This window comes from Ipomoea nil, unplaced genomic scaffold (genome assembly GCF_001879475.1).
Source record: "Ipomoea nil cultivar Tokyo-kokei standard unplaced genomic scaffold, Asagao_1.1 scaffold0146, whole genome shotgun sequence".
NCBI classification, from domain to species: domain Eukaryota; kingdom Viridiplantae; phylum Streptophyta; class Magnoliopsida; order Solanales; family Convolvulaceae; genus Ipomoea; species Ipomoea nil.
Genome location: NW_017616574.1, coordinates 3671333 through 3683765, shown reverse-complemented (window position 1 = coordinate 3683765; position 12433 = coordinate 3671333). Strand labels below are relative to the sequence as shown.

The 12433-nt window shown below is 32.1% G+C and overlaps 1 protein-coding gene across 3 annotated transcripts; it reads right to left on the bottom strand.

The window, feature by feature from the left end:
- Positions 1-1643: 1643 nt before the first annotated feature.
- LOC109173425 (serine/threonine-protein phosphatase 6 regulatory subunit 3-like) lies at positions 1644-11019 on the bottom strand. Of its 3 annotated transcripts, none has more exons than XM_019322660.1 (19): positions 10656-11019; positions 9919-10022; positions 9718-9804; positions 9522-9597; positions 9350-9424; positions 9206-9259; positions 8775-8834; positions 8528-8644; positions 6646-6740; positions 6359-6564; positions 5611-5708; positions 5072-5175; positions 4780-4945; positions 4497-4619; positions 3889-3971; positions 3510-3651; positions 3069-3098; positions 2829-2899; positions 1644-2723 (listed from the first exon to the last, which is right to left on the bottom strand). In XM_019322660.1, the coding sequence occupies exons 1-19, from the start codon at positions 10692-10694 to the stop codon at positions 1880-1882; spliced, it is 2574 nt and encodes an 857-aa protein (XP_019178205.1). In that variant the 5' UTR covers positions 10695-11019; the 3' UTR covers positions 1644-1879. The 3 variants fall into 3 exon arrangements, with proteins under 3 accessions (XP_019178205.1, XP_019178211.1, XP_019178218.1); XM_019322666.1 differs by having other exon boundaries at positions 1644-2720; XM_019322673.1 differs by lacking the exons at positions 9206-9259; positions 9350-9424; positions 9522-9597; ... (1 more) ...; positions 9919-10022; positions 10656-11019 and adding an exon at positions 9158-9181.
- Between the last annotated feature and the right edge of the window lie 1414 nt (positions 11020-12433).

Genomic DNA, 12433 nt, shown 5'->3' with positions numbered 1-12433 from the left:
GTATAGTTACAGGACTAAATTGTTAGTTTTTAAAGTCGAGTACTGAAATTAACACGCCAACTATAGTCACAGGATCAAAAGTGTAAGTTTCTCTAATTAAATATATTCAGTTATTATTTTTATGTATCAGAGTTTATTAGTTATTGATAACTAATAACTTATTTTAATTACAAATCAGTTATAAGTTTTGTTTGATAAAATTATAGAGTTTAAAATAATAGCTTATTTTCCATATTTTAAAAGTTTTAATAAGCGTTTCAAAATAAGCTATCATTATTAATATTTCTCGACAAATTATATCGTACACCAGGGCGCACAATGCATTGTGCGCCCTGACTCAAAACGACGTTGTTTTGTACCCTTTTTTAAAAAAAAAAAAAAAAATCCGTTTCCCGTGTCTATTGTCAAATTCTTTAAAAAAAAAAATCTCATGTTTCAAATGTATATAATTGTATAATAGAATGTACATAATTGTATATTAGAATACACAGTCTTTTTTGAAAGGATAATACACATAATCTAACATAATAAAATCCTTTGTTTCGAATGTACATAATTGTATAACAGAATACACATAAACTCTGTCACATCAACTCCCCACACAACTTAACAAAATAACATCGTTTTGAGTGCATGATATAACGATTGGTATTTCTCTATTTAAATATCTAATAAGCTAGCGTTTAAAATATCTATTTAAATAAGATTAAAACAAATAGATAATATGAAATAATATATTAAAACATTTCATCATAACATATTTTAAAATACTCAAATTAAATCCAAACATTGATGTTTTATTATGAGATGCTAAATCATAAATGTGAAATATATATAATTTTAGACTTTAAATTACAATATATATCAATATTTAATTTATTTTTTTTTTTTTTGAAAGCTATTGGACTTGTTGAAGCACAAAGAGTCAACACCGCCTCCACTGAAGCTCGACCTCATGACCTCCGATATGCAAGAGTCACTACATGTCATTTGAGCACAAAGTGTTTGGCATCAATATTTAAATTTAATTATAAATTTAGAAAAATTGTCATTTTATGTTTTTTTCTTATACGTATCATCTTATTCAACAAATAATTTTACGAAACACTTCAATCAGTTAGTGTATTAACTACTAGTTTTTCAACTTTTAGTTAACTTATAAGCTAGATGTGCCAAATATAGCCGGTACAGATCTCTTTGAATTTAGGTGTGAATAAATTTTAATCAAAAATTGAGTTTAAACTAATTAATCTATGTAACGAAACATTTTGATTTACTACAATTATTTTAATCTTTATTTTTCAAATTTCCTCTTTTTCCGATTAATAAATACACACTTCCTATCACCACATATCTTCCCATTTGTATTCAATATATATAATGTAAATATCATCATCATCGGTTCAATAAAAACAAAAACATAGCATTGGAATATTTAATTTATATGTAATTTCGTATTTTTAACGGCTAGATTTATACCATAATTACAGAAATCAGCATCTGATCAATACTTTACAAGTAACATTAGTATAGCAAAGTCCAAAACTTTAATCAAAATTGAACAGAAACATTGAAATAAACAAACCCGTCTGAGATATATGGAAGAAACATATGAAAGGAACAATATATAGAAAAAAAAAATCTGAGATTTTGCCATAAAAGGGCACAAAACCTGGACAACTGAGCAAGTGTATCAATAATTAATCAGTAACAAACACTATATTATAGCCTATGGTCCAATCCAAATTAAAGCAAAAAAAAAAAAATACTGTACATTGTCTCTTCTGCATAAACTCTCACCAAATGAAAATATGAGTCCCTGGCCAGCAAAGCTCTGACTTCCAGGTTCACATAAAATTGATTGTTGACTATTGTACTGTTACTCCAACACCGCAACTTCCTGATCAACTCTCCAGTAATTTGCGTCGTTGAACTCTTTCATAGATGCGGCACTTTCGTCTGTATTCTCGTTTTCTGGCAACTTGGGTAAGCTGCTCCTTTTTAATGGTGCTGCTTCTCCAACAATACCCTCCTTGAGGGCATGTTCCATTGCCTTCTCGGTACCTTCTAATTCCACGCCTACAAATTCAACATCCTCCTCAAACAAAGAAGGGACTGCAGCTTTCTGACTGGAACCAGACACACATGAAGTCGTCTTATTAGAATCAGGAGAAGTTGAGGCATCATTTGGAGGAGATTCTCCACTGGATGTGGAATTAGGAGATGGCGGTGATGTGGTGGTTGCCTCCACTGAACTGACTATTTCACCATCAGAGTTGGTTTGATCAAGAAACGGATTTAAACTGGATCCACCGGCTTGGAGATCTGTGGAATCCCCCCATGCTACCCATTCAGGTATTGGCCTGTCTCCAAAAGGGTCATCATTCTCTGATGTCTCAAAACGGAAGAAATCCATATCACCAGATGCACCTGCTTTCCCATCTTGGGCATTTAAGCCTACACCATTGACGGTGTTGATTCCAGTAAATCCATTGAAAATGTGGTTGACATTAGAACTGGTTTTGCCATCAGTAAAACCTTTGCTTTCAGGCAATTCATCCTCCGCTCCGACTACCACCTCATCATCACTATTACTGCTACCACCATTGGGTGCTCCATTCAGGTTGATCTCCTCCATCAAATCAGAAGCTGAGGTGCTCATAGGAGCACCACCAATTCTATCATCTTGGAAAGCAAACCAGTTTGAATTTGTGAACAAACTGCTGCAGAAAGGATTAACATGTCATACACAACTTCTGTAGAAAGAAGCTACCCAGAACAACTTCTGGTATGAAAAAATATGCTACTGCATTCAACCAAAAACTCACCTCCCCTGGTCATCTCCCAGCCTTAAGGATGATACAACAACTTCAGCAGATTCATCATCAAAGTAAACATCCTGCATATTCATGAATGAATGGAACAATTAACATTACAGAACCAGTAAGAAAAGTAGGACAATGAGAACAGATAACAAATAAAATCACATGAATGTGAAGGTGTCTCCAAATATTTTCTCAGTGTAGGGGAAAACAAAAATGAGTGATCTAATACACTGAAAACTTTACCTCATCATCCCGGTCAAGAGCTCCATGACCCTGTAAATGAGTAATAAATATATCACGCAATTCAAGTCTTTGTTGGAACCTAACCAGTGCTATTATATAGCACTGTAGCAGGGTTTTCCGAAGCTGAAGGGGAAGAAAGATTGGGCTTAAAATGGCCCACTTTCCATTTTGGAAAATTCTACAAAAGGAAAAACTATAGAATAAAAATAGGAAAAATAGCTCCGTACTAAACAGGCTCAAATTTCTTTTTTGCTGCATGAACAGGGTGTTTTAAAAAATTATACGTTAGGACTTAGGATATGGGGTTGGCCCCTAACAACCACTGGTCCAAAAAAAAAAAATCCAAATAGGATGGGTCAAAAGTAAATAAATAATTTTTTGGGGGGATACTGGATACTGGATAGTGTCTAATGACAAAACATTTCAGGTTAAACCCATTACCTCCTCAGCATCATCATTATCATATATGGTGTATCTGAATGCCTGGCTCAAATTATTAGCTAAAGCAGCTACATCATAATCTCTGTCGTGAACATCTTCCTCATCACTGTCTCTTGTCCGGTCCTGCAAGGCAGTAGGACGGCTGCAAAGAGCGAAATGATAAGGAACAAATTTTACCAGAATGCGAAGTACAACACAATTCTTTGAAAAGAAAACATAATTCCTTAATCAGCAAAAAACTAGTCACTTGGATCTCTAATAAAATAGCTTTTATTCAAACCCAATCTTTTTCTTCTGTAAGTATAATAAATTTCAACAATTTAACATCATTAAAAAGCTTTCTACTCATAAAACATAATTTGGAAAAAGAGAAACATACCCACATGCCCATCGATAGACATTCTCAGTCTTATTACGATCTTGTAATACTGTAGCATGCCACTCACTCCATTCACTAACCTTCTGGAGAAACCAAAAGGCATTGCACAAGTGAGCTAGTGAGCAGTTATAAACTTATACAGTATGAAACAAAATGTCATTCAACAGAACACTATTAGAATTGTGTCATAGATTCAGCCACAAGCAGTAAATATATAAATAAGCCAAAAGCAGGTAATGGCATTGCATGAAAACAAAATTTAACCAAACATAGATAAAATTTGCTTCTAAAAAGATCACATAGTAGGCATCCAAAGATGACCAGAAAACTAAAAAAAGCCAAGCATTCACATAGAAAGGCAAAAGTAATAAGTTTGGATCTCCATCATTAGAGTGTAGTAGTAAATAGTCACATGTAAAATAAATGTAACCTACAACCCCACTTTAAATTCAATTTCTTTCTTAAGTCAGAATTTACAAGCTAAGAAACACATAAGACTTCACTAAAGGTTTAGCAACTCCAAAAACTAAATCCAAGGTATTCCAAACACAGCTATTTGCATAAATGCATAGAAATACAAGAAAAAAGCATTTTATGAAACATCACACCTCAAGATGTGCCCGGACCCGACTATCATTGTTTCCCAGCTGAACAAGTTTATTACATATGCGTGTTATGTGCCCTATGTTTCCCATCCGAGGTGCTTTTTTTCCAGCAGCAGGAGTAGTTGCCTGGATAAAATAAAATATAACTGTCAGAGGAAAGTAATCTCATACAACTAGACAACATGACTTCACACATTGAAAGAGTTTGCAAATTCATGTTCTTTACTGAGAACTGTACCAGAAGAGGATAAAAGCACAAAGGGGCAAGCACTTCAGGTGTATTTACCTGATTAACATCACTGGAAAGAGTTGGTTGTTTATCTGTCTGAAGCATTTTTCCAACCAAATTACACTCTTGGAAAAGATGGTCAATAATGACAGAATTTTTGCTTTCCAGGCATGTGTAGATTATACTCTCAACATAATGATGCAAAGCATTATTATATGGGTACCTGTATCAGTTAAATTAACATATCAATAATATATAAAATCTATAGCAACCGACTTTCTAAGTACGAAATTATATTACTTTATCCCATGTTTTCAGATTCAGGACCATATAAGCATAAACTTCTTACTCAAAAAAGAGATCCAGGATTCTCAGAATTGTCCCTGAACTGATCAGTTCTGTCTCTGCTACTTCGTTGGCAGTTTTCAGTAGAACCGAAATGAATTCCACGGTCTAAAAGAAGCAGAAGACCAGGATTAGGATTAAAAAATGAATAGATAACAGAATAACTAATTACAATAGCATTCGAAGTAAAACAAATGGTAAATGTTACATATTATTTGCCTAAGATATTCACATTTTTAAATTGTCTTTACAAGGAAAGAAATTCACCCTAACACAGAAAGAAAACAAACCCACAACACAAATATTTAAAAGGCATAACTCATACCCATTTTATTTATTTTAAAAAACTTTAGACATGATTCAAGCTATAAGCAGAAATAATAATAATAATAATAATAATAATAATAATAATAATAATAATAATAATAATAATAATAATAATAATAATAAAATAAATACTCCAGCTCAAATTAGTTTGAGATGTTGAACAAGACATAGAGAGCAAGTGGCAAGCTTTGTTTATAACTTTCAATAAACACTAACCTTTAAGCGATGCTTCCCAAGAGGAGGTCTCAATTCACCATATGTTGTAGGCAGAATCTTCTCATCAGATGACACATTTAACAGCATCAGCAAGTCACCTTTGTCATAATATTTGTAATCATAGTGATTGTGTTACAGTCAGGAACAGAAAGGATGGGGCTTTCACAAGAAAGCGCAAATAATACATAGTATGATACAGAATGTTAATATTCATTATCTTCTATTCTTCCATTATACTTGGATATGCAAAGGTTCCTGCTGAAGTACTTGGCATATTCATGCCCAAAAGCAATTTAAAGCAACTAAGAAAACCACAAAAAACTCCTAACCGACCAGAATATCCTTACATAGCATCAAAATAATCTGAAACTGCAAGAATGCATCCTGGTGATTACTTGTATTAGAATGATGTAAAACTCAAATATAATAAATGTTATAGTAAAAAATATCTAATTTAAGATTATATAACAAATATTGCATAAGCAACACATGTATGTCTATACCCCGATAAAGCTTTAACTTTTCATATACATACATTTTTTTTATAAGTACTCCATATATACATATATACATACATTTTTTAAATTTTTTTTATAAGTACTCCATATATACATAGATAGATGTATATAGGGAGCGTGGGAGAGGCAAGTTTCAATTTTACATTTGTGACTTGAGGATGGAAATTCACAACTATGACACTCAAATTTTTGCATAAAAAGAACTTTGTATATTGTAATTTCATACTTACCAAGCTTAGGCAGCATTGCACCAATAGTGTCAGAATCCACATGCATAGGAGCCTCATACATGTGCTGGCTACGGAAGGCATACATCATGGATGATGGAATTGATCTTTTTGGGTCCAACAATGAAATACAGACAGACAATGAATGGACAAGGGAAGATTTTGAATGCGCATCTTCAAGTGCATGACCAAATATTCTTGCAACAAAACTGAAAAGGAGATTTTCAGACTATGAATTTTACTTTCAGTAGAAAATACACAAAGGGGAAATCTTGAGAAAGTCTGAAAACCTTGAGCTAGATAACTTAGTAGCAAGAGGAGATGGTGAATTTCTGGTGATTGTGCACAGTGTTTCTGCAGCATTAGCGTGTACTTCAGGAGAACACTGAAAAATATCAAAAAGAAAATGCAGTATTAGATTTGTCTGAGATAATATGTCAATCATCATCAAGAAAGTAAGCACTTCATGTGAATTGCATCAAGAATCTTCCAATAGAAGAGAACTTAGCATTAAGCTGATGGTCTAAGATGACCAAAAAGGTGTACCACTATCTAAAAGACACCATGTAATTTCAACTTAGAACGCAGGTTAAAAGGAACATCTTGACAATAACCAGTAACTACAAAACATGCATTAACAACAAAAGTATTGTGAATGAGTACAAAGATTATGAGGGACCATTCCAGATGACAGATTCAACTGCACCATGCACCAGCACAAAGTAACTACAGGTCAACCAACTCTTGGAATTTGACACTTTTCCATCCAACCTCAATTATTCACAATACTTCTTGACAGTTATTGACGAAACAATATATGCTACTCCAGAGCAATAGGGCACTACTTTGCTTTAAAGCAAATGTGCATATCAAAGCATTACTTTTTTCACACAAAGTGGCAAAAATTCAAATGCATAAATTAAATCACTCAACAAGCAATAAATCAATTACTCCATCTCTCCCATATGACTTGCCTTATTTATTATTCATTGGTCAAACCAACTCTTTCTTTGCTTATTTTCTTTGGTATTTTTAATTTCTTAGCTTTTGGTGTTTAATAGTATTTTTAATGTAGTTTCTAAATATATAAATTTTATATATTAATACTAAACTTAACATTATGAAAAATTAAATTGTAAATAAATTTAGTCAAGCCTCGTTAACCGAACCAAACACATAAGATGGGACAGAGGAAGTAATATACTTACTAAGAATCATTCTTAATCATCCATAATCCTTAACTCGTTTATTAAGAATTTATCTTAATTATCTGTAATCTGAACTCTGTATTTGCAATCTATAATTTACAAACATTGATCAATGAATTGAGACAAGTTACCACTTAATAAAGATATATATTATATATTAATTAAATATATATAATTGGATCAAGAAAATTTGTGTATTGTTGGAGATTTCTAGATTAACTGAATGATTATATATAACTATTAAGCATATAAGTCCCTTGAGAATTGAGATATGAGAAGGTTTGGATTGTTTTATTGTTGGAGAGTTCTAGAAGTTTATTACTTCCCAAAGATTAATTCTCTCTGGTGACTTATAGAGTTCTTCTCAAAACTCTCTGGGACTCTGCCAAGTGATATTCAACACTCCCCTTCCCCCTGGGACCCAGTGAAAAATAGAAACAAATGATGAAACAACATGACATACCTGATAAACAGAAGAAAAGATGGTCTATGGGTTATGGGTCTTTGATGAGGAGGCAGAAATCAGTAAGTCTTTGAATCATAAGATATTTTTAAACCCAAATTTTATGTTCACTGTGCTTCGGAGAGAAGCAAGAGAATCCCCTCACTTTGTGCATCACTCAAGGGAGAGAAAACCACTCTCTTTCTGCAGTTTCCTAAAATCATCGCTTTGACATACTAGATTGATGAGGCATCATTCTGGTTGCTTTTAGTGACGAAGCACTCTCTTTTAACAAGTCTGATTGTGATTAAAAGAATATATGTCTCTGTATTAGATGGATTAGATTACAAATTTTCAAATTCAACCTGCTATTAGAAAGTGACCCACCAAACCATGTCTAAAAATGTGTGATTCAGGCAAGTTACCAAAAAGGGTCTAAAAATTTCTGGCTTTATACATTATCTACCAATCAACCAGGCAAAAGAACCGCATAGAGTTCAGAACAACAATATGTGCACTTACAGAAGGGCTTAGTTTATCCACAATCATTTCTAATAAATTGCTATCAGCCAACCATTGCAAGACATCTGTAGAGTTGGGATAGCTATGATCATCAGCACCTACAAGACGCACCAAAACCTGTAAAGAAGATCTTATTAGCACAAAGGACCATGCTTTCAAACAGGGCACTTAAATTCAACTAATATTCAATATCTATCTTAAAATAGAATCATCACACTCAGCTGCTAAATATCAAGCCCATACCAACCTCCATGATGGAAGTAATACCAATCAAATCAACCATGTGCGCAAAAACATCATGATGGGCCTGCAACACAGTGAAAAGAGTAGGAATCAGTTATCAGAGAGGTCAAGGCATGTACAAAGCACTAATGGACCTAATGATCAAACACCTATAGCACAACTTAAATCAATTTTCAGAAATGAGGAATTTAAAGTGTAATCAAATTGTGGCTTCATTAAAATTACTAGTGATTCTATCAAAGTCAACAATAACCAATTCAAAGAAAATTAAAAACTAGTAAATAAAACACAAAAACATGAAAGTACCGGATAAATGAATCATTAATATTGGAACAGCTCCATATTTGAAATGCAGAGTACACAAGACACACAAGAAATTCAGTTTACCGTCAAGAAAATTGCAATGCTTTAGGCGTGCCCAGCATTAGTACCCACCTTTACATAATTCATAAGCGGAATAGTCTTCCGCAGCATTAGACATATCACAACCTGAAAGGCAGCAGAGACTACTTAAAGCAACTTGCTTTAACCAATAACAGATTTACAAACAAATACTGGCATAAATAAATCAATTTATACCTTGCTAAAATATCCAGCCAGCAATGCACTATGAGGATGGCTTGATTCCAGAAAGGAAAAGAGTAAATTCATTAACTGCAAAAATTCCATTAATTAATGGTTGAGATATCAGATTAATATAATTCCAAGTACAACATTCAAGTGCTACAATAGAACCATGTTGGTAGTGCACCTCTTCCTCCTCAACCAGAGTTTTAAGGATAACATCAATTTCACACGTGAATATCTCACAGGCAATGAATGGAAACCTAAAATGTAAAACAAAAAACCCTCATTAGAAATGAAATTCAGGATGTACAAACAAAATTTCCTTATCCTTCTTTAAATATAATAAAAACACAGCATTAAGTTTTTTTCTTGAAACATACTTGAATGTCCGTTTGCTATCCGCATGGTCAAGAGGTTCATCAACAATATAGTGCAGCAGCTGTTCGACCTGGGTACTCTCTCTCAAACTGGAAAACACAAAAGTAAATAAGTAAATAAATAGTGTCTCTAGAAAGTCCAAGATTAGGCAAAATAAATAAATCAATCAACTTCTCATGGAACATATCTTAAAACTTGCTTACAAATTTATGAGGCGACCATTCAAAGCTTTGCATTCTTGGATTATCTCCTCTTCATCAAGAAGCTCTTCCAATGTGAAATTTTCCTTGTCCAATATGGCTTCGATCTAGGGATCCAGAAACCAAAATATATATAACAATGGAACAAATTTAGGAACAAAAGCAATGGCAGAAGAAGACTACAATTCTTATGCTAGCAAACATGGGGCTATTATTAAACTCTATAACTTAAAAGCAAAGACTAGCTAATACAAAATGAATATAGTAAACAAAGGAAAGTGGAGAAAAGCAAATCAAATTTCAATAAGGCTCCATTGGTTCTGGGACTTAAAAGTCAACATTTCAACATGCTTTAGTAATGCCCGGGATAGGGTAAATTTAAATAATAGAAATGAAAGTGGATATGCATAAGTTGTAACTGCAGCTCAAAATCATCAAAAACTGTCTGGTGCAGCAAATGCGACGCTATGAAGTGCTTAGGCTAACCGCTAACTCCAGTCTCAATGTAACATAACTACAAGTATACTCTGCCAGCTCAAATACCTCCAATTCAATTCAATAAGATACATTCTTAGCTATAAAAGGGATTCCTAACATCAATTGCTCCGAATATAACACCCTCACATACAAACAAAGAAATACAACTTCAAATACAGAAATTCTCTCCTTGACTCCTCCCAATTGCATTGAATTACGAGGATTGCAGCATTGCAGACGCAGAGACGGATCCACTCACTTACCGGCGAAGAAGCCGAGAGAGGTGGGAGCTTCCAAAACATATCTCCTGCCTAGGGATACAAGGCAACGTGACACGTATATCCCGCGAGAGGGCAAGCAGAAACCAAAATCCTAATATAAGAACAGATCTGTAAACCCTAAAACTGAATCTCGGGTATGAGAGCTCAAGATTCGAGATGGAGATGCGTATGCATATAGGAGACAGCAAAAAACCCTAAAGTATGGATAAGAAGAAGATCAACAGAAAGGAAAGCCGTAAAGATCGAAGCTTTAGAGAGAGAGAATCCGGGGAGGGAGAGAGTTTTCATAAAATGGCAGCGGAGGAACAGAGGGCCTTGTTTGTTGATGGGGAAAATGAAGTGAAGGGCGCAAAAGTACAAAATTGGTGTTCGTAATTTACAAACCCAAAATTCAAATCTAAATCTAATCTAATGTCTAATATCTAATATTATTATTATTATTTATTATTATTATAAATTATTATTATAATAATAATAATCCTTTATATAATAAAGCTATATGGTTTGGGAAATAATTAATGCTACAATTAATGTCCCAACATCTTTTATTATAAAAAAAAAAAAGCACAACATTTAAAAAATAAAATAGCTATATATTATATAATCATATAAAAAATATACTTTTGAAAAATAAAATAGCTATATATTATATAATCATATAAAAAATGTGTTCAATTAGAGTTTAAATTTACACATACAAAATTTGAAATTTGCTTTCCAAATGTAATTATCTTAGTTATTATTCGTATTGTGAAAATTATAATATAGATGAAATACAATTAAGAATAAATCAATGTAATTATGTAAATTCTCTCTATAAGTTTATTTGAATATGCACATAATTAGAGATTATATTAACCATACAAAATTATAATTTTAATTTTAATTGTAATTTTGTATTCTATAAAAATAATAAATACTTGACCAATGGAAGCTCAAAAATATTATTATATTAAATAATTTAAAATATTTTAATTTTTCTATTTTTTATTTATATTTATAATAACATAATTTTTTCCCGTGCATCGCGCGGGTGAATTACTAGTAATAATAATAATAATAATAATAATAATAATAATAATAATAATAATAATAATAATAATAATCTACAATCTATAAATATACAAATACAAATACAAATATACAAATATACAATACAAATACAAATACAATACAATATACAAATCCAAACCTAATAAGAGCGAATAATGTTAGGCCCTTAACTGGAACAAAAAAAATGTCGGTACTAATTGTTTCTTAAAATGAATGGTTTATATTATTTTGATTTTAGTATCTTTTAATGATTTTCCTTATTTACCCTCTATTATATTATTTTCTTCCCTTAAATAACCCTAAATTCTGTTAGTTTAAACTTTAGTAACGGAATATTCCGTTAACTATTTATTATTCTTAACATACTCTTAATTTATATAAGGTCTTAGGTTCGAACCTCATCCCAAGTATAATTGACATAATTGTTAAACATATATTCCGTTTATTATTCTTAACATACTCTTAATTTATATAAGGTCTTAGGTTCGAACCTCATCCAAAGTATAATTGACATAATTGTTAAACATATATTATGAATATGTTAAAATGTATTAAAAAAATATATAATATAAAATTTAACATAAACTTTGGTCAAATAATTAGCTCGACTAAATACATAGCATTCAAAGTTGAGCATCAAATATTATAAATCAGGAACTACTTTAAAATTATTTGATTTTCTTGAATTTTTTTATTAAAAAAAACAA